The sequence below is a fragment of the Octodon degus genome, unplaced genomic scaffold (genome assembly GCF_000260255.1).
Source record: "Octodon degus isolate 3935 unplaced genomic scaffold, OctDeg1.0 scaffold00003, whole genome shotgun sequence".
NCBI lineage: Eukaryota > Metazoa > Chordata > Mammalia > Rodentia > Octodontidae > Octodon > Octodon degus.
The window spans coordinates 36,149,527-36,169,197 of NW_004524579.1; the positions used below are offsets into that span (position 1 = coordinate 36,149,527).

The 19,671-nt window shown below is 40.5% G+C and overlaps 1 protein-coding gene and 1 pseudogene across 4 annotated transcripts in view; both read right to left on the reverse strand.

Moving 5' to 3' along the window:
* Positions 1-3: 3 nt before the first annotated feature.
* On the reverse strand, positions 4-354 carry LOC101581957 (annotated as a pseudogene). The gene has a single exon (XR_002820836.1). The product of XR_002820836.1 is annotated as a 60S ribosomal protein L31 pseudogene (transcript).
* Positions 355-5,260: 4,906 nt separating this feature from the next.
* Atp8b1 (ATPase phospholipid transporting 8B1) overlaps positions 5,261-19,671 on the reverse strand; it is a 126,793-nt gene continuing 112,382 nt past the window's right edge. For all 3 annotated transcript variants that reach the window (XM_023715246.1, XM_004623688.3, XM_023715240.1), the window contains exons 21-28: positions 17,895-18,027; positions 17,198-17,486; positions 12,775-12,998; positions 11,496-11,579; positions 10,337-10,582; positions 9,904-10,042; positions 7,664-7,794; positions 5,261-6,512 (exon numbers count right to left, since the gene is read on the reverse strand). In XM_023715246.1, the coding sequence (XP_023571014.1) occupies positions 6,267-6,512; positions 7,664-7,794; positions 9,904-10,042; positions 10,337-10,582; positions 11,496-11,579; positions 12,775-12,998; positions 17,198-17,486; positions 17,895-18,027 (1,492 nt within the window). In that variant the 3' untranslated portion in view covers positions 5,261-6,266. The remainder of the gene's footprint in view (positions 6,513-7,663; positions 7,795-9,903; positions 10,043-10,336; positions 10,583-11,495; positions 11,580-12,774; positions 12,999-17,197; positions 17,487-17,894; positions 18,028-19,671) is intronic.

The following is a 19,671-nucleotide window of genomic DNA, read 5'->3' on the forward strand; positions in this document are numbered from 1 at the left end:
CAAGGTATACAGCTTGTTTGGTGAATCTTCATCCTCATTCCGCTTCCTGGACAACCGTACTCGGATACGATATGGAACATTCCTTATTCCTTTGGCCCAGACAGCTTTGTTGAGCCTGGTGTCAATGCGCACATCGGGAGTCCCCATTTCCTTCATGGCAAACTTCCGGATCTCCTTAAGTGCCCGAGGGGCGCGCTTCTTGAATCCCACTCCGTGGATGCGCTTGTGAATGTTGATTGTGTACTCTCGGGTCACCACCTCGTTGATGGCAGAACGGCCCTTCTTCTTCTCGCCACCCTTCTTTGCAGGAGCCATTCTGCCGGGCCCAAGTTGGAAAGGAAGAGCGCGGTGGATTGTGGGCCCCCCTCGTTGTTTTTAAGAGATCCTTTCTTACCTTTTCACTAGCTGCACCAGCATCTTCAAGATCTGAAACTCTGTCTTCATTTTCACTTAAAAGGTTTTGAAGCTTGTGATTAAGATTTTAAATTCCTCTATATGTCTTTGACTCTGCTTCATGCGATCTATTTCTTTCCTGTATTGCTCATTCAAGGAATCTGTCATTTTTCTAATTTCCTCTATTTTTGTTTTTATCAATGTCTTCTTTCGAAGCAGTTATTCTTTTACTGCAGTATTTGTTTCAGATTGGGTTTCCTCCCTATGTTTCTGTAGTTGATTCTTTACTTCAGGTGCTAAGAGTTCTGAGAATTCTTTTCTTATTTCGGAAAATTCCTCTCTGAGTTCCTCTATGACTTTCTGCTGTTGCTTATTTATTATCGATGTTGTTAATTCATACATTTGGGTGATCTAGTGTCCTTTGTACTTGTTTTGGGTGGGCATTGGGTTTCCGCCATATGTTTTTGCATTTGATTCTTTACACAGATGTTATTAATTCAGAGATTTCTTTTTCCATTTCCAATCTGAGTTCCTCTATACCTTTCTGCAGCTGTTTCTATATTTCACAAGCCGTTGATTCATTGATTTCAGCTGTGTGAGTCCCACTTTGTTCTGTGTTAATGTCCTCTGCACTTGTTATGGGTGGGCTTGGGTTCTGAGATTGCATTTTGCTTCTTCTTGCCATTTGTGTAGCACTGTCTCCTGACCTTTGTTGTAGATCTTTGGTACAGTTATAAGCTTAGCACGTAATGAAGTTCACGTGCAGATCTATGAAGTTTGGATTTATGCATTTGTCCCTGGCTTGGGTCTGGTTGCTGTGCTCAGCTCCTTCCTGCTGCTGTCCTTGGGGGTGAACTTGTTGTGCCCCTCTGGCAAGATGTTCTGTTCCTGGACTAGCTGGGTGGTTCTGTCCCCTACACTCTCTGCAGGGATTGCAGCTGTAGGTTTTCACCCCAGGCCTGTATGCCAGGCCTGAGCTGAGTCTGGAGGGGACAAGGTGGAGTAGTGGGGAGAGGCAACTCTCCCACACACTCACTGGGCCTGGGCTAGAACTGAATCTTGGGGTTCCGGAACGCGGCAGAAATTCCTACTCAGTGGGCAGGGTGGGGGAGGTGCTGAGGAGTGGTAGGGGGTGTCTCAAGGGGGTGGAAGAGGGTCTCACCCACTCTGCACTTGGGCTAGGACGGCAGATCCCGCAAGCGCAGGGTAGCCGGAACTCTCCCACACACTCACCGGGCCTGGGCTAGGACTGGATCTGAGGTTTCCCTGGTAATTTCTTTTCTTTTCTTTTCTTTTCTTTTCTTTTTTTTTGGTGGAACTGGGGATTGAACTCAGGCCCTTGTGTTTGCCAGGGAAGCACTTATTCCACTGAGCCATCTCCCCAGCCCCTTCCCCAGTAATTTCTTAATGTATCATCTCCCCACATATATAGATGTATACACTCTATATGTATATATACATACATCCTATTTGTTGTTTCTCTGGAGAACCATAATGTATTCATTAAACACAATGCACACTTCCCAACTTCCCTTCTAACAATTGGCAACCACTACTTTGTTTTTTGTCTCTATGGATTTGCCTATTCTGGGCACATACATAAACCTTTTTTTTTTTTTTTTAACATAAATCTTTAAAATACATAACTTTTATATTTGGCTGCTTTTGCTTAGCATGTTCTCAAGCTTCATCCACTTTAGAGCATGTATCGGTACTTCATTCCTTTTGGTGGCCAACTAGTTTGGCATTGCTTGCGTACCACTTCCATCACAGGTGGACATTTGGGTTGTTTCTATCTTCTGGCTGTTGTGAGTAATACTGCCACAACTCTTAGTTCATCAGTATTTGAACATTTGTTTCTGGTAGTTCTTTTGTGTATATACCTTCAAAGGGAATTTCTTAGGTAAAAACTCTTGGAAGTACTTGTTCCATGTTACATTCTTATCAGCAATCTATCAGAGTCCCAGTTCCTGCACTTATATTCTATTATTACTATGGCCAACCTGGTGAGTGTGTACTGGTATCCACTCATGGGTTTGGTTTGCACCTCTCCAATGATTAATGTTGCTGAACTTTTCATACACTTATTAGCCATTTATAAATCTTCTTTGGAGGGGACCGGCAAGATAGCTTGGCAGACTAAAGTGCCTGCTTAGGCAAGCTTAGACAAGCTCAGGAACCACAGTTTCGATCCCCAGCAACACATGCCCTGGAAGCCCTGCCCCCAGGGGTGGCTGAGCCAGCCAGAGACCAGGCATGGCAGTGCATGCCTGCAATCCCAGCACTGGTGAGGCTGAAAGCAGGAGGATCATTATGAGTCTGAGCTGCATAGTAAGACCTTGGAATAACAAAGTACATTAAAAAAAAAAAAAATCTTCTTTGAAGAAATATCTACTGTAGAAAATCATTGTTACCATGTTTATTTTTAAGCCCTCCAAGCTCTACCTCTTCCCGAGATTTACTTCAGTGTCTTGACAGGCCTTTTTATTATTTTTTTAAATGTATTTGGTACAGGGTCTCACTACGATTAGACTCATAGTGATTCTCCTGTTTTCAGCCTCCCCAGCACTGGGATTATAGGCATGCGCCACCACAACCAACCCGGACTCTGGCTGGCTCGGCCCACCCTAGGGGCAGGACTATCAAACCGCTGTCCCCGAGCTTGCCTAAGCAGCTGCTTTAGTCCTCTGAGCTATCTATCTTGCCAGCCTCAGGCCTTTTTGTTTTTATAAATGGACCAGAAATTTTACTGCAGCCATAACTTCCTAGCAAATTGTGACAGGACTTCTAGATGTCACCTTACAGTTTGGTTTTTTTTTTTTCCCACCTTGCAGTTTTCCTAAGCCTCTTTCACGTCAGTTTTCATGTCATACTGGCATTGTCTTGCTAATCATTTCAGCTCCATTAGATGTCATTCATGAGCAGTTCTTAGTGGAGAACATGACTAAGAACCTTTAGGTGGTGCTCTCTTGTTAAAAATATCCTTCACACAGCTTTATTGCAGTAGTCTGTTGCAGAAGTAGCCTGTATCTTTTTTTTTTTTTTCAGGATGATCTCCTAGGCATGCTTAGTATTCTTCCCATACCATGGCTGTTACAGATGCTAATAACCTGCTCCTGTATCTCCCACCCCGCATACTTCTCACACACACTGTACTCTTATTAACTGCTAATTATGTTCCCCAGAGTCCCCCAGCTCTGTCACACAGAAAACCTCCTTCTCTGTGGCATAGTCAAACTTTGCTGGTGGGACATGACTTCCCTCGTGTCCAGGTGCTAATAGCCTGTCCTAAAGCCAGGCTCTCCCACGTACCACTCCCGGACCCTCAAATACAGGGTTCTTTCCTCCTTGTTACTTGCTCACCTCCTTGACTTCCTATTTTTTGCCCAACTTTATGCCAACCATTCATCATGTATTTCTAGACTATCTTCTCACATCTCTTTTTCTGGTTCCAAAGAGGTCTTCTGGAAAAATTGTTGTCTAAATATACTGACATGTACAGATTGGGGTACAAAACAGTGGTAAAGTGCTTGCTTAGTATGCATGGGCCCTGTGTTTCATCCTAGCACTACCAAACACACACACACGCACACACACACACACACACACACACACACTTCCCTGGAAAAGACTTGATTGTACTAACTATAAATCCATATCATCTGCCTCTAAATCCTCATCCCCTTTATCAGTGGCATTTCCCCCAACACTCGGTACCTTGCTCCTAAATCTATTTCTTACCTCCAGAGCACCCCTAGTTCCCTAAGAAACTTTGCAGGATTAGGTCTTCTGTCATATACCTTGTTCTTAAGAAGATAAAAACAGAAAAATCCAACTTTAAAAGTATTTTAAAAGGTTATACTTTCCAAAGCTCTTACTAAAACATTTATTTTTTAAACAAAAATATACATTCAATCTCAGATTTACAGCATATAGAAATAATTTATCCAAAGAAATTTGTATTTCAAAATTATTAATATTGCACCCAACAGTATAAGTCTTTGACACGTTTGCATTGTCAACCTTTCCCACAATTCAAAAAAGGGGAGAGAAATCCATAACTGACAAAATTACACAATCTTAACTGTTTTGTAAAAAATAAAGAGGAAAAAACATACAATTCTTTTTATTTACAAGATAAAGTTGTAAACTTTCAGAAATTTATTTCCATAGAATAACTATGAATTCTTTTATCACACCTAGAAAAAAGTACTATAAAATTATAATCAAATTTTTCTGTCCTGTGTATATAGAAATGTACACTTGTTTTCTTCATAGGCCTTCAAAGGGACTTGACAGTGACTAAAAGGCTTTAAATAAAATGTGAAAGACATTTGGGGAAAACAAAATAACTTTTATCTTATGGAGAATATTGTCCATAACCACGTAACGTTATCCTGAAAGTTTGAAAGTCAGAACTACTCTCAGTGGCCTTTTCTCAAGACGCAAGAGAGGTGACAGAGCGCAGATTCTGCTCAGTGCCCTTGTAAAGGATTTTGAATGGAAAGAAGCACGTAAGTTTGCTTTCCAAATTACAGACCATTGAAATGTTCAAAAATTTATCATGGATGTCCTCAGGTTTTATTTGTATGTTTATACTTATTTCCTCCACTACGTGCTGGGTCTTTCATTTTCTATCCCAGGTAGGCCTAAGGAGGCTCCCAAAACATACCTGGGCTTTAGGTCCATTTCTTTCTGGAGCAGGAATCTCTCATTTACTGGATAAGACGGAATGTCCAATGGGTTGAGGAATCTAAAATAGTGACTGCCTAGCTCCTTTCCTTTCCTCTTTTTTTGGAGACAGGGTCTCACTCTGTGGTTCAGGCTGACTTTGAACTCACTGTATGGTCCAGGCTGACCTCAGACTTATGGCAGACCTTCCCACCTCAGCCTCCTAAGTGGTAGGCACTAGAATGACAGGTGTGCACCACCACACCTGGCTAAGATAGTGTCTTCTTCCAAAGGGAATCACAACTAAGTTTTTTGGTAGAGATTTTAAAAAATAAATTAGTAATTTACTCATAATAATTATACATATTTACGGTTACCATCTTATGATTCCTCTGATTAAAATAGTGCTGGGGATTGAACCCAGTCTTTTGCATGATGCTGTACACCCCCAGCCTACATGTAATATTTTAGTAAGTGTACACATTGTATTGTATCCAGATCATAGTTTTCCTGTCTCTTTAAATATTTATCTTTTTTTTTTGTGAAAACATTAAATATTCTGCCTTTAGCTTTTTGAAATACATAGTTCATTATCATTATCTATAGACATCCTACTGTACAACAGAACACCAGATTTCTCCTAATTGTAACTTGGTACCCATTGATAATATCCTCAGTTTTTAAAAACTTTTGTAAAAAGCCTATAAATCTTTGTTAGGCCTGCCGTGCAGTTCTTTCCTGGTGTGTAAGAGGTTTTAGATTCAGTCCCCAGACAGACAGACAGACAGACAGACACATACACACACACACACACACACACACACACACACACGTGCTTTGTAGGGGGAAGAAAACCCCTGTGAAATCCATGCTTAAGATCGCGGACAGGAAAATTCAGTTGTAATTTCATAATGCGGGGTCATTCAAACTGAAATATAAGACATCTTCTTGATTCTGTTGTCCTAGATTGAGTCTGGATTAAAACATTCCCTTTCATTCATAACGACCACGACCATAACCAGCTGAGCAATAGATTTTCTTGGCGTTGCTACTGCGTAATATGCCAATCCAAGGAGTTTGTTATAAAAATTATTGCCTTCAGTGTCTTTTGTGACACATTCAGTTTTGTTTTTAAAAAAGTCCTGAGATTCTTCCTTAAAAAAATACAGTTCTGGGTGCCGCGGGCGGCGGCGGAGCAGCCCTCAGCTCTCCACCTTGCGCCGGTACTCGGCGGCTGCGCCGGGGTGGGCGATGCCCTCATCCGCGATGATCGCGTCCAGCGGAGCGCGCTTCCGGCGGATGCTGCGCCCGGACGAGATGAGGTCCGCATAGCCGCGCTGGTGCGAGAAGGCGTAGGCCGAGCGCCGTGACGACGCGCCGCGCCGGAACACGTTCTGCCGCCGCTGCCACTGCTCCTCGGCGGTCAACCTCTTGCGGTGTTTCTGGATCTGGAAAGGCGGAGAAATGCGGGATGCGGGAGGGCTCATGGGGTGGCCTACGTGGGGCAGCCTTCGGCCAGGATGGAGAGGACCAGCCCCACCCAGCACCTCCACCCAGAGGCAGGTGTCCCAGGGCCTACTTTATAGAGTGTGTGTGTGTGTGTGTGTGTGTGTGTGTGTGTGTGTCTAAGGTCTTGCAGGTGGAACACGACAAACCAGGACTCCCACTTTTCCTAAGCTAGTGCTCTTTCCAAGTCCCAGTTCAGACTGCTGCAGACTGAAGAGAAAACATCTGATTTCTGCTCAGCTACTGCAAACTCCTGTCCCTACCAGAGGAGAGTTACTGAAGAGCTCTTTTCTAAGGAAGCTGATTGAGTACATGTGTCCTTCCTCCCCGGCCTGGGTAGGCTGACTGCCTTCATTAGGTGTTAATCCAAGGACTGGCTCTCGACCTACATGAGTCTGGAGGGGCGAGAGGTGTGCTATGACTCCTGGGTGAGTCGTCTTTAGGTTCCTGAGGGAAAGCTACAGAACAGTTAGGTTCTTTTCTTCCCTGGATATTGACATGTTGGGGTGTAGCCAAGAGCTGCTGTAGCCACCTGCCAGTGGAGAAGCTGATAATAACGACAGAAGAGACAGATGGAAAGGACCCAACTCCTTTTTTGACAAAATTAATTTGCCCAATCAGCTGAACTCTAAGCTTGATAATTATTAGCCAAGTGGAAGGGATACATTATTGTTGAGACATTTTGAGTCACAGCTTTCTGTTGCTTATAATTCAAAGGGTCCTGCTGGGGGGTGGGTATTCTGCTTTGAAGGGGAGATATAACCCCTGCAGGGAGGCTATAAACCATATCTGTATGGTAAAAAGTTAACACTGTAATTGTTAAATTGAAGGAAGAAATATTCCTTCAATTTAATGGAACTTCATTATTCTTTTTTGTTTGCATTCAGGCATTTTGTATTTAAAAGCAAGGAAACAAAACGCCCACCCCTTAACTTGTTCACCAGATAGAGCCACAGGGAAAGAGAAGCATTCATAAAAAGCTGCCTAACCAAGCTTCCCACGAGCTTAGACATCTGCAGGAAAGGTGCTGTTGGGAAATACTTTGATCCCTGTGAGGACTGTGCAGGGTTACAGGAGGACTGTTTCAATATACCTTGTCACTTTCTGATGGCCAGATGGTCATTGACAAGAAGCGGATGGCAACAACAGGCAACAAGCACACTGCAACAGTCAAGATGATAGTCAGCCAAATATATGGTTGCCTCAGGGCATTGGAAGCGGTGCCTGGAAGGAACATGGGAATAAATCACAGTGCCTGTTTCATCTCAAGTACATGGGACATGTTTCCTAGTGCACAATCGGATTATCCATAGGAAAGCTACAGCCAGATTAGCCTCCCCAGAGTAGCCCATCACTGCTCAAGGAATGGGCACTTTAAAGCAGATTAAATGGGCTGTGGATGTAGCTCGTGGTAGAATGCTTGCCTACCATGTGCCAGGCCTTGAGTTCAATGCCCAGTACCATATGAATCAGTCGATCAAACCACTGATCAAGCCACACAAAGCTAAATAAGGAAGGTCAGTCCTTTGTCACAAGGCAAATGTATATAAATGAACAAATAGACAAAAAAATGTTTTTGCTAGTACTACATAACAAAATGCAAAATTAGAGATTGGGGTTATAGCTCAGTGGTGGAGTATATGCTTAGTATGCACCAGGACTTGTATTTGAACCAGCATTCACACACTGCAAAACTAGGAGATCAAAACATCTGAATATTTTTAGGCATTTATAAAAGCACTTTCCAATTTCTAGTTTTGGTTTGACTCTACATATTTAACAAAAATGATCACTGGCAGGCCAGAGTGTTTTATGTAGGCTGTACCATTCAGTTATTGCTTGGGCACAGAAAGACACTAAATTGAGGAGAGGTCATTTCTACCCAACAGATTAGTATGCTGTCATCTGATAAAAACCTGCTTCTGTCTTACTGTAGCCAGGCTTTTCCCTTTACAGTTTGCCTTCTATGCTTTTATGTTGAAGTAACAATTTAACCCTATGATACAAACAGGTAATCTGTTGGTATATGCTACTCAACTGTCAAATGTCTATTGTCAAATTTATCAAAATCTTTTCTGTACTTACACTCTTAAGTTCCTGAAAATGATGATTTGTATTTTTAAATGTTTTTTACACTGCTGAATGCATTCAATTTAAGACTATTCCATATGAGAACATTCTAAGTATCTGCACCCTAAATTTTTAAAATAAAGTCAGGAAGGAAAAGCACATCATGAAAAAAAATAAGCCCCATCATAAGAAAAGGCTTATCACACCAACTGTCTCAGAGGCCAGCAACTGCCCACCATATTTCCAATCTTCTATGGGGATCTTTTTCATAGTGAATCATCTAAGCTCTCTATTTAAATTAAGAATCTTATAAATTCTAGTTTGATATTTACTCATATTTGATATTTATGATACTCATGAAATTTGTATCAGTTGAAATTCATTCTATCACTTGTCTTTTACTTTTATCCAGTTGTATGTGAAATTTTTTAATATACTAGTCTATCAACCTTTTCTTTCTTTTTCTTTTTCTTTTTTTTTGCAGAACCAGGGATTGAATTCAGGCCCTTCCGCTTGCCAGGGAAGCACTTATTCTACTGAGCCATCTCCCTAGCCCTTTCTCCAGTTGTAATCATTGGACACATAACTACTTTATTTTCTACTATTGCTCTATATACATATCTTTAAAGATGTAGCCCGCTTTTCAGTTGGTATTCCATCATTTTGGTTATTTCATAGTTTGATTAATTACTTTAACATTCTTAGGGCCTTGGGCTATTTCCACTTCCTTTTTTCATAATTAGAAATGTGGTGCAGGTACAGTATTGGTACAAGTCACCTTGCTAAAATTTGGTACGTTTTATGTTTTATCTTAGGATGTTTTCTTGTTTTCTTCAAGTGGAAATACCTGGTGAAAATGTATGGAAACTTTGATACTCCATTGTACATTTTTTTAGATGCTATTTTGGGACGATTATATTATAGTGGTATTGGCAATACATGTATACTTAATTTACCAATAATCTATCAATACTTGGCTTTATATCAGAAGAAAGGGCTTTTATCTAACCATTTAACTATCTAACAAGTACATAATTGTACTTTAACATTATTTTAACTTCCTTAGTACCTTCCCAGCCTACCATTATCATTCAGTTTCCAGTTATGACCTTAATTTTTATTAGAAATAATTGACCTCTTATAAATTTGTAAAAATTTATCCAGGATTTATATCAGAGTTTAAACTAATGACATCTGTCTGTGTGTGTATGTGTGTGTGTGTGTGTATGTTATTATTTTTTTTTTAATTTAGAAAATACCAACCTGTAAATTGAAATGCAGATGGAAAGAGAACATGGATTCCAGCACTGTGAAAGTCAAACATGATGCCAAAATAAAGTGCGATGCTTCCAAAAATTGAAAAAGCATTCACAAAAGTCCAATAGGAAGTATCCAAACCAATCTGTTGAGAAAGTGAAAAAAAGTGCATTCATTTTAGGGAGTTAGCAAGAAAGAAAAGTTCTAACAATTCTGAAGATGGATCTGACAATTTAGGCATGATTTGACTGGAATCCTGAACAATCAGAAACCAAACCATCCCTGACTCAGGCAAGACAGAAAATGTGCTTGCGATGAGAGATGGAAATAGCATTCATTCTGTGACGAGGCCGAGGTGGGGTTCAGGGAGAACAGGCTGTGTGCACACCAGCCATGTACATGTATAGGTGCCAGACGGACAGCCAGGAGAGCCACCTACCTGGAAATTGACTGTGATGACCAGGGCTGAGGCAACTGTGACAGCAAAAGACTGGTAGTCTGAAGGCGCCTCTCCATCCTGCCCCACAGTTTGCAGATAAGCGCCAAAGGGGATGAAGAAGAGGACCATCGATGTTAAGACTCCGTGCATCAAGCTGACAAAGAATCTCTTGTAGTTGAATAGTAAGTCTCTTTGTCCCACTACATACAACCCAGGGAATCGGAGGCTTAGTTTGTCACTTACATCCTAAAGGGGAAAACAAAATTAAGAGTCACATGTTGTCCAGTAGGTAGGCAGTAGATAGCAGAGACATTTTCAGCAAATTAGTAAATTTTAGGAAGGTGAACATGGAATGAGATGACAAATCCTGTCATATTTCTGCTAGCAGAGATCAATAGTATACTTTTCGTCCACCATTATTTGATATTTAATGCAGAAAGGGACTAGGTAGAATTTTATCATTTTGTTACTTAGGGAACAAAAATATGTCAAAAAAAGGTAGGAAGGCTAGTTTTCTTATTGTACCTTTTGAGAGATTATATACTATTTCAAAGTTGTTGGAAAAATATATTCAAATACATGTTGATAAGTTAATCCTCAATTATCCTATTTTATTAAGACATTTTCTCTGCTAATTCCTATTAAATAAAACATAGACTAATTTGGAATTTAAACACATAAATTTTGGAAAGTGTTAAAATTTAAAGTAAATAGCATACAGACATATTAGACTTGAGCATCTAAGGAGTCAGGTCTTAGTGTCTGAAAGGAACATTATGAACATTCTAATCAATCAACAGATTTACAGAAATCCTTTTCTTTCTTTCTTTTTTTTGGTCTTTTTGAGATGGAGTTTCACTATTTAGTTTAGGCTGCCCTTGAACTCCCTTTGTAGTCCAGGCTGGTCTCATAACTAGCAATCATCCTCCTGCCTTGGCTGCCCCAGTGCTGGGATTGCAAGCATGCACCCCACATTGTCTAGAAATGTTTTTCTGTTTACAAAATAAACACAGCAGTCATTGCCTCACAACATCTGTACAATTTTATCAGGATAAAATAAAATCTAGAAGATGCACTGACATCTGCTGTAACTTGTCTAGCAGGCATTAGTCAGTCCAGGAAACGAACACCTTCCCCTCTCCCCATATCCAGCACCTACCTGGTCAAGCAGCCCCATGAGGAGCACGGGCAGGCTGGAGTATAGCACATTGTACAGGGTGATGAACCAGTCCTCGTATGCCGTCTGCAAGGGATGACAGGGGCTCTGGGTTATATAAAAAGCAGTAGGCCAACCTGCTCCCTCTGAGCAGTAATGTGCCCAGCTCAGTGGGGATCTTGCCCATCTGAATAAACACCCCTCACCTATACCTGTAGGAGACAAGCATTTGTTTCTTCTGTCCAGTGGGCAGAATCTCAGACTTACTATACAAACAAGCCCCCCACCCCAACTCCTGTCCTTATAAGTATGGATATGTGCGCCAAAAAGATTTTGGCAAATGATTGTATTCTGATTGAATAATGCTAGAAAATGAATATTCATTGTTTTTATCCCCTTTATTAATGAAATAGAATACTTAATAAAACTGGCCCAGAAGCATGTAAATACTATTCAAAATTTTTGGTTACTTTTATTTTGTGAGGTGACCATTTCCATGAAAACATTTTTATGAAGAACCTAGCTAAATACTAAAAAAAAAAAAAAAAATTCTGACACATGGCACTAAGCAGTCATCATTCCTTAGGATAGGTCAGAAGAAGTAGACTCAGGACCCAGAGTCAGGAGGATGTCCCCAGCCCTGCTCTGAGTTATTGCTAGCCCTCAGCCTGAGGCTCTTTGACTCCAAACATGATGGCAGAGCATGGAAGATTTTTTTTTTTTTTTTTTTTTGCGGAACCGGGGATTGAACTCAGGCCCCTTCACTTGCCAGGCAAGCGCTTATTCTACTAAGCCATCTCCCTGGCACCTTGGAAGATTTGACAGCTCTAGGTATCCACTTAGGTTCATTTTTTACTAATGATATTTTTCTGTCACACTATCACTATAACGCAGAGGAACTCCCCTCATTTCAGTGCAAACTGAAGACAAAAAATAAAAATCAAGACATGACAATAGAGCTGTCATCATCCACAATTTATATAATCCCTTTAGCTTTAGTCAAATACAATTTTATACTTCTTAGTTGAACATTTGTTATTACTGCTTTTAATAAAGTAACCTAAGATGATGAGAAAAATATAACCCCAAGGGTAAATAAAAAATATCCTTAAAATACCAGAAACATCTCACAGAAGCCATACTCTTGAATTTGCCACCAATTAGAAATGTAATGAAAACTACAAATAGGAAGAGAACAAATTTATTCTTTCAGAACTAAAGATTTATTCATGTAAGAGGTAGGATCTACTCAATAAAAAATATTTTAAAAATATTGTACTACCTGTGCAGAATAGCCATTGAAGAAGGAGTACCAGAAATGAACCAAAGTAAATGCAAAGTTTTTATAAAAGAAGTATCGCAGGAACTTGCACATCCTTATGTAAGACCACCGGCCGTGCACTAGCAGTAGCCTCTGTAGGTATCTGAACTGGGCAAAGGAGTAATCACTGGACATGACAGCTTGCATTCCTTCTTGTCCACTTATTCCAACACCAATGTGGGCAGCTATGAGGCAGAAGGAGAAGACACTGTGGATCTTAAGTGGATATAAGGCAAAGCATCAATGACAAAAAAATGTTTCTATAGCAAAACAAAAAACAAAGACACATTCGTGGACCAATGCATATAAAAGCTCTTGCTCACCATCTGTGTTTCCCAACTCCTGAACCCAACTCAAGAGTCAGAGGTACAATTTGCTAAACAAAGCCTCCACAAATATTTGTGAAAGGACCTTAGGTGGGTGGTGAATTCCATTTGGGTTATCTGCCCAGTTCATAAGCCAGGCCTCCCACCCACAGGGTAAGCCACAGGCACCAGTGTATGCTCTGTGCGTCCCTGCGTTGTTGACCACAGCAGAGTCAGCCACGGACAGATGCATAGTCTGTGGTAAATACTACGAACTGGCTCACTCAACCTTTGTTCTACCTGTTTTAATTGGAGAGGTTCCCAGATTACCTTGCAGCTAGCTTCATGTTATGAATGAGGTTCACTGTTTAGACCCACTGGTAAGTTGGAAGCAGGAGTGAATGGGAGCCTGCTATCCCTTCCGCTCTCCAGCTGCCCAGATATTGCTAGGCAACCGCAAAGGCTTCTCAAATTCAGTAGCTCTTCAGAAGAACCTCAAAGGCAGAAGCTTTGGGGATTGACCCAGAGGTTAGAGACTCAGCCTAGAACCAGCTATGTCAGTCCCTCAAGAGCTTTTTAAAGCATGTAGTCCTTTGTATTAAGTAGTTTCTTCTAGAAGTACCTATAGGGCTCTGTTTCCTGCACTGAACCTTAATTGATAAAAAACTCATGCTAGCCCAACCAGTTACACTCTTGGTCTTCTGGAATTAGTGTTCAAATGTGTTTATGTCTGGAATTTTAACTTGTAAATTCCTGGAATGTGGAATGGATGTGTTTTTTTCTGAAGTGTATGAGAGAGAAAGTATGGGGACCGTGAGGGAAAGAGACACAGCTGACAGATGCAGGGTTCCCAGGGAAACTGTAGTGCTGGTTCTGACATCTTGCAGAGGCTGGGCTTCTTGGATGGGCAGCAAGAGAAACCTTTTTATTTTCATAAAAGAATTTGTTTCCTTAAACTTACTTTCTTTGCCGTCCTATACTTGTAATCAAAAGAGCTCTGTTTAAGACACTCTTTAACTTTCAAATGTGTACTTATTCATGGCCCACTATGATTTTAACTCGTGTGTGTGTGTGTGTGTGTGTGTGTGTGTGTGTGTGTGTGTACACCAGCATGCTCTTACGTGTGTAAGGGAATTTTCCAGAATGGATACAAATTAAAGTCATAATTTTATTCATCCCTTTAATAACCCTTAAACAACATTTTAAAATTAGAGAACTGTGAATTTGATCTAAGTATTAACAGACAGGAGCATAAACACTGGCAGTACAAAGAGACACCTTACTAGCGGACCAACACTTGAGAAGCGACAGCCAACACAGTTCCAGTGAGAAATTTTAAAATGCTTGGCCCAGATGAAGAACCCAAAGTCTGGAAAATTCAAAATGTAATTCTGCTAACTTGTGCAAACCTATGTTTTCAGTTACCCTTCGCAGTTCTAAAAAATAGAAGCAATTGCTTTTCATTCACTACTTATGAAGTTTTTTTTTTTTTTTTTTCAAAATCCACAAATTTCTTATGACCACCTGTGATTGCCAAACTGCTCTTTCCTACCAAACCATGGCCATCTTTCCCTTCCTGAATAAGCCATAGAGGTTTTTGAGAGTTTCCGTTGGCTTTTGGGTAAAGGAAGAGGAATCACTGGCCCAGGCCCTGGGTATCAGTTCTTCAGCCTCTTCACTGAGCTGCTGGAGAACATTTGAAGTAAACATGGGCGAGCTTGGAGCCTACCCAGAGGCAGCTGAGCAGATGCACTGCAGGCAGCGCTGCTTCTTGGTGGGGTTTTTTACCCAGAAATCTGAAGTTCCCAGTGCAGCCTGAAATGCCTCACTGTGGGCACAGCCTCAGAACGCCTTAACAAACTCATTTTCTCCAGACATCCAGCTAGTATAAAGCATACTCAGGCACAACACAGGCAGAACTCAGTCTCCTCTAAGCGTCCATGGACCCTTGCTGGGGATAAAAAGTCACAATTTTCTCATTTTTAATAGTCAATTAGATTGCTTTTAACATCTGAATTTAAAAAAATAGCTGAATTTCACTGTAGAGAGGTCCTCAACTTATAAACATTTAAGTTGAGCACTTCCACAGATAGGAACAGACCATTTGTTCTTTAATGCTTCACTGTATATTTGAGTCGAAGGTGTCTGAGACTTATTTTGTCAGAATTAATGAATGAATCTGACTCCCAAACGTTCTCCCAGAACAGACCTCATTCATAAGTTGGGGGCTTACGCTACTGCTTTGTGAGTAGCAAACAATTTTTTTTCTGTATATTGTTCTTGATGCGGCTGAAAGAAATAGGAGCTTTTGCAAACTTAAAATAGGAACCAGGTATGAGGATGCACACCTGTAATCCCAGTGCTCCAGTGACTGCTAAGAAGACCTTAGTGTCCTATATTTTCAGCCCAAATGATGCTCCATAAGTTATATATAAAAATCCCTGGCATATCACAGGGCTGAATAATAACTTTAAAATAAGAATAAGCCTGTATAAGGTTTATATCTACTGACTGTGTTCTACCATATTGCTGTCAAATGTTCATCTCAGAGAGACAAACATTTCAAGTCTGTCATACAATACAGTGGTAAGTCCGCAAGGCACACCCCCTCTTGCCTTCTCCAATGTCTAGAAATCTCTATTACAACTGAATAAAAATAATATTTCAGTTACCCTTTTGGCACAGTTAGCTATATTAAGGGCACATAATAGAAAATAAAGTGGAACTGGCTGCAGAGAAAAGAAAGAAATCTGACTGAGAGCAAAAAGGCCATTTGTATAGTAAGACAAGCACAAGCAAAGAACAGTGGAAAGGAATTAAACCGGCGGTGGCAACAGATATATGCATTGATAAAAAAGCAAGAAGACATACGTCATGTAGATGATTCCTGCCGAGGAAGATAAAGTTGGAATATTCTTAATATATACCAAGGAGGAGGAGGAGATGCTAAGAAAAGAAAGAGATGGACTTGTGAGTCACAAGATAAGCCCAATTAAAATCGAGTTACATATAATGCATTTAAGCTCCCCAGCACAACAGGAATGCATACAGACCTCTGAAGTAACAAAAGTGATAACACACAGCTGGAAATAGCTCTCAAGAAAATATTGTTGTTTTCAAATGAGAAAACAAGCCTGGGCATAATAAGGTGACACAGGCTGCCGGCGATAGGAAGAGAATAAGTATTCCTGTCTCACTAGCTTGCATAATTTTATTAAGTGGAGCATCCCTAATTCAAAAATCCAAAATCCATAATATTCTGAAATTTCAAAATCAGTCCTTGAGCAGGACAAATTTCAGTCTTTGAGCAGGAATGAAAAAGTTTGTGAAAGTATTCCAAGATTGAAAGGCTCTCAAGTCTGAAACACTTCTGGTCTGAAGCATTTCAGGTAAGAGATACTTCACTTGTACTCGCTTATAGTAATAAAGGGAGAAAAAAGGAGCAGGACTTTCCATAGAGAAGGACCCCAGCTTTGTCCTGTGTGCTTTAATGCCAGCGCAGTGGTGCCTCTGCATGGTAGAGCTCCGCCCAAACAGCAACACAGCCTTTGGCAGCTTTGTAGGCAATTCAGGAAGACACAGTGAGTTTCACCTCACTGCTCAAAGACTTAAACCAGGAGCTTAAGCCAGGAGCCCTGTAGATGAGGTTCAACTGGTTTGTTAAAGGTAGGAAAAAAACCCCAGAGAGATGCTTAGGTGTGGGAAAATAATGTTTTCAAAATTATTTCAAAATACCTGAAAGAGTTCAACAATTATGATCACCCCAGAAAAAAATTATTTTTAGAACTTATTAAGTATCAAGGCTTTTAAAAAGTTCTAAAAAAATATGAAAGAACAGGGGGGAAAACAGTGAACAGATAAAGAAGTAATGATAACGCCAGTCAACAGAACAAATCTTCTGCTTGCATTCTTTGGGTACCAGTGTCACCCTGTCCTGAGGAGAGGCTCACATGTCTTCCCCTAGTCAAATGTCATGTTAAAGGTCTGCTTTGAGAAACCTGAAGACAGAACCCCCGCAGTGTTCTGCTGTTTCTCCTCTCCAGCAGGCTGGGTCTCATGGCTGCCCGTGTGCCACTCACTTTTGATCATGTTCACGTCGTTGGCTCCATCTCCGATGGCCAGCGTGATGGCCTTCTTGTACCTCTTCACCAGGTCCACCACCATAGCCTTCTGCTTGGGGGTCACCCTGCAGCAGATGACGGCGCTGCACTCACAGGCCAGGTCCACGAAGTTCTGCTGCTGCTGCTCTTTCCTGGCTTCGAGCCTTCTCTTACTTTGGGTCCGCATTCGCCTCTCTTCTTCTGTCCTGGGGAACTTCAGCTTCAGAATGTTACTTTTCTTGGTCTTTTTCTCTAGAAGAATTTCATTCTGTAAGATCACAGATAGAAAGGATTGCTAATCACTTAAGGTTTTACACCAACAGTACAATTTTCAAGACTTCAGTTATGTGAAGGCTAGATCATAGGTTATTATCATTGATTATACTGCTCTGATTATAAAATATGTATGACAGAAATTTAGGTAACACAGAAATCTACAAAGAAAAAATGAAAATTACCCATTAATTGATAAACCAAGGTAACCAATTTTATTAATTTGGGATAATTCTTTTCATATATCCTATAATATTAAGTCTCAAATTTTGAAGATCAAGTTGGACTTAGAGGCTAAGAGATTTTTAAATAGGAAGTTAATAAATACACAAACCTATCGAAAAAGGATCCACATGAACTGCCCTCATTAAGCCAGAGGTGCAGACACGAGTGTGGTACGTACCAGCCACGAACCGGTGATGATCAGGGCACGGTTTTCGCCCGCTGGGAAGAAAGGCTCATGTACAACAGGTGCAAATTTTGCATAGACTCCACCTCTGTTTCTCTGGTTTTCCATCCTTGTATGAAGAAGAGAACTGTGGAAAATAAATTTAAATGATTATAAAACCATAAAAATCCCTAGACTATGAGATTATTTTGATATATGTATATATATTTTTTTTCTTTGTTTTTTGGTACTGGGGATAGCACTCAGGACCCTGTGCTTAACCAGACAGACACTTACACCACTAAGAATATATATATATATTTTTTACATATATGTATTACATATATATTCTCATATATGTTAAAAACTATATTGAACACACGAAAATTTATCTTACCCATTTTTAAGTTTACAGTCCACAATGTTGAGTATATTCCCACAGTAGTGCAAACAATCTCCAGTTTTCCATGTTGTAAAACTCAAACTATTCTGTACTCATTAAGTAACAACATCTTTTTGTCTCTCCTGTCAATCCCTGGTAATCTCCTTCGTGTTTCTTTGAAACCAACAACCCTTGATAGCTTCTACAGATGGGATCAGTAGGATTTGTCTTTTTGTAACAAAAAGACTTTGACTTAACTTTAAAATTCATCCAACTGTAACCTACCATAATTTATTTTCCTTTTGAAGACAATATTCCATCATATGGATATATCACTTTTTGCTTGTTCACTTATTCATTGATGGACACTTTGTTGCTTCCATTTCTTGGCTCTTCTAGAAAGGTAGTTATAGACATGGCCATACATATATCTCTTCAAGATCTGGCTTTTCCCTTTTTGGAGACTATGCCAAGAAGTCGGATTGCTGGGGACATGGTCAGTCGCTTTTTTTGAGGAAGCTCCATACTGCTTACAGTGAGTGGGAAGCTCTACTGCACTATTTGTTTTCTTATGGCCTCCCTTTGCTGGTTATTTTATATTTCTTTTCCCTTTCTCCCCTCCCTTTCTTTCTCGTCTTCCTTCTCCCCATTTCCCTTCCTCCCCTTCCTCCACAGGAGGTGATAGCTCATTATGGTCTTGATTTGTATTTCTCTAATGACTAGGATGCTTAGCATTGTCTCATGGTTTTTTTTGCTGTTGTTCTTTTTTTTTTTTTTTTTTTGTGGCTGGCTCAGCCCACCCTGCATGGCATGTGGTGCCAGGATCCAACCGTGGTCCCTGCGCGCCTCCCTAAGCTTGCCTAAGCAGGTGCTTTAGACCACTGAGCTATCTCACCATCTCTCCAGCCCTGTCTCAAGTTTGTATCAGCCATTTGTGTATCCTCTTTATTTTTTATTATTTTTTGTGTGTGTGCATCCTTTTTAGAGAAGTCTCCACTCAAAGTTCTTTATTATTTTTCTTTTTCCTTTTTTAAAAAAATGTATTTAGTACAGGGTCTACAGGGTCTTACTACACAGATTGGACTCATGGTGATCCTCTTGTTTTCAGCCTCCCAAGCGCTGGGATTACAGGTGCACGCCACCATGGGGGCAGGGCTGGCACAGCTTGTGGTGCCAGGGATTGAACCCGCGTCCTTGCACTCTGCCTAATCAGGCACTTTAATCTGCTGAGCTATCTGGCTGGCACTTGTTATTTTTAATTTTATTATTTTAATTTATTTATTTTAATTTATTTATTTATTTTTGGCAGAACCAGGGATTGAACTCAGATCTTTGTGCTTGCCAGGGAAGTGCTTATTCTAATGAGCCATCTCCCCAGCCCGCTATTTGTTATTTTTCTACTGAGCTATC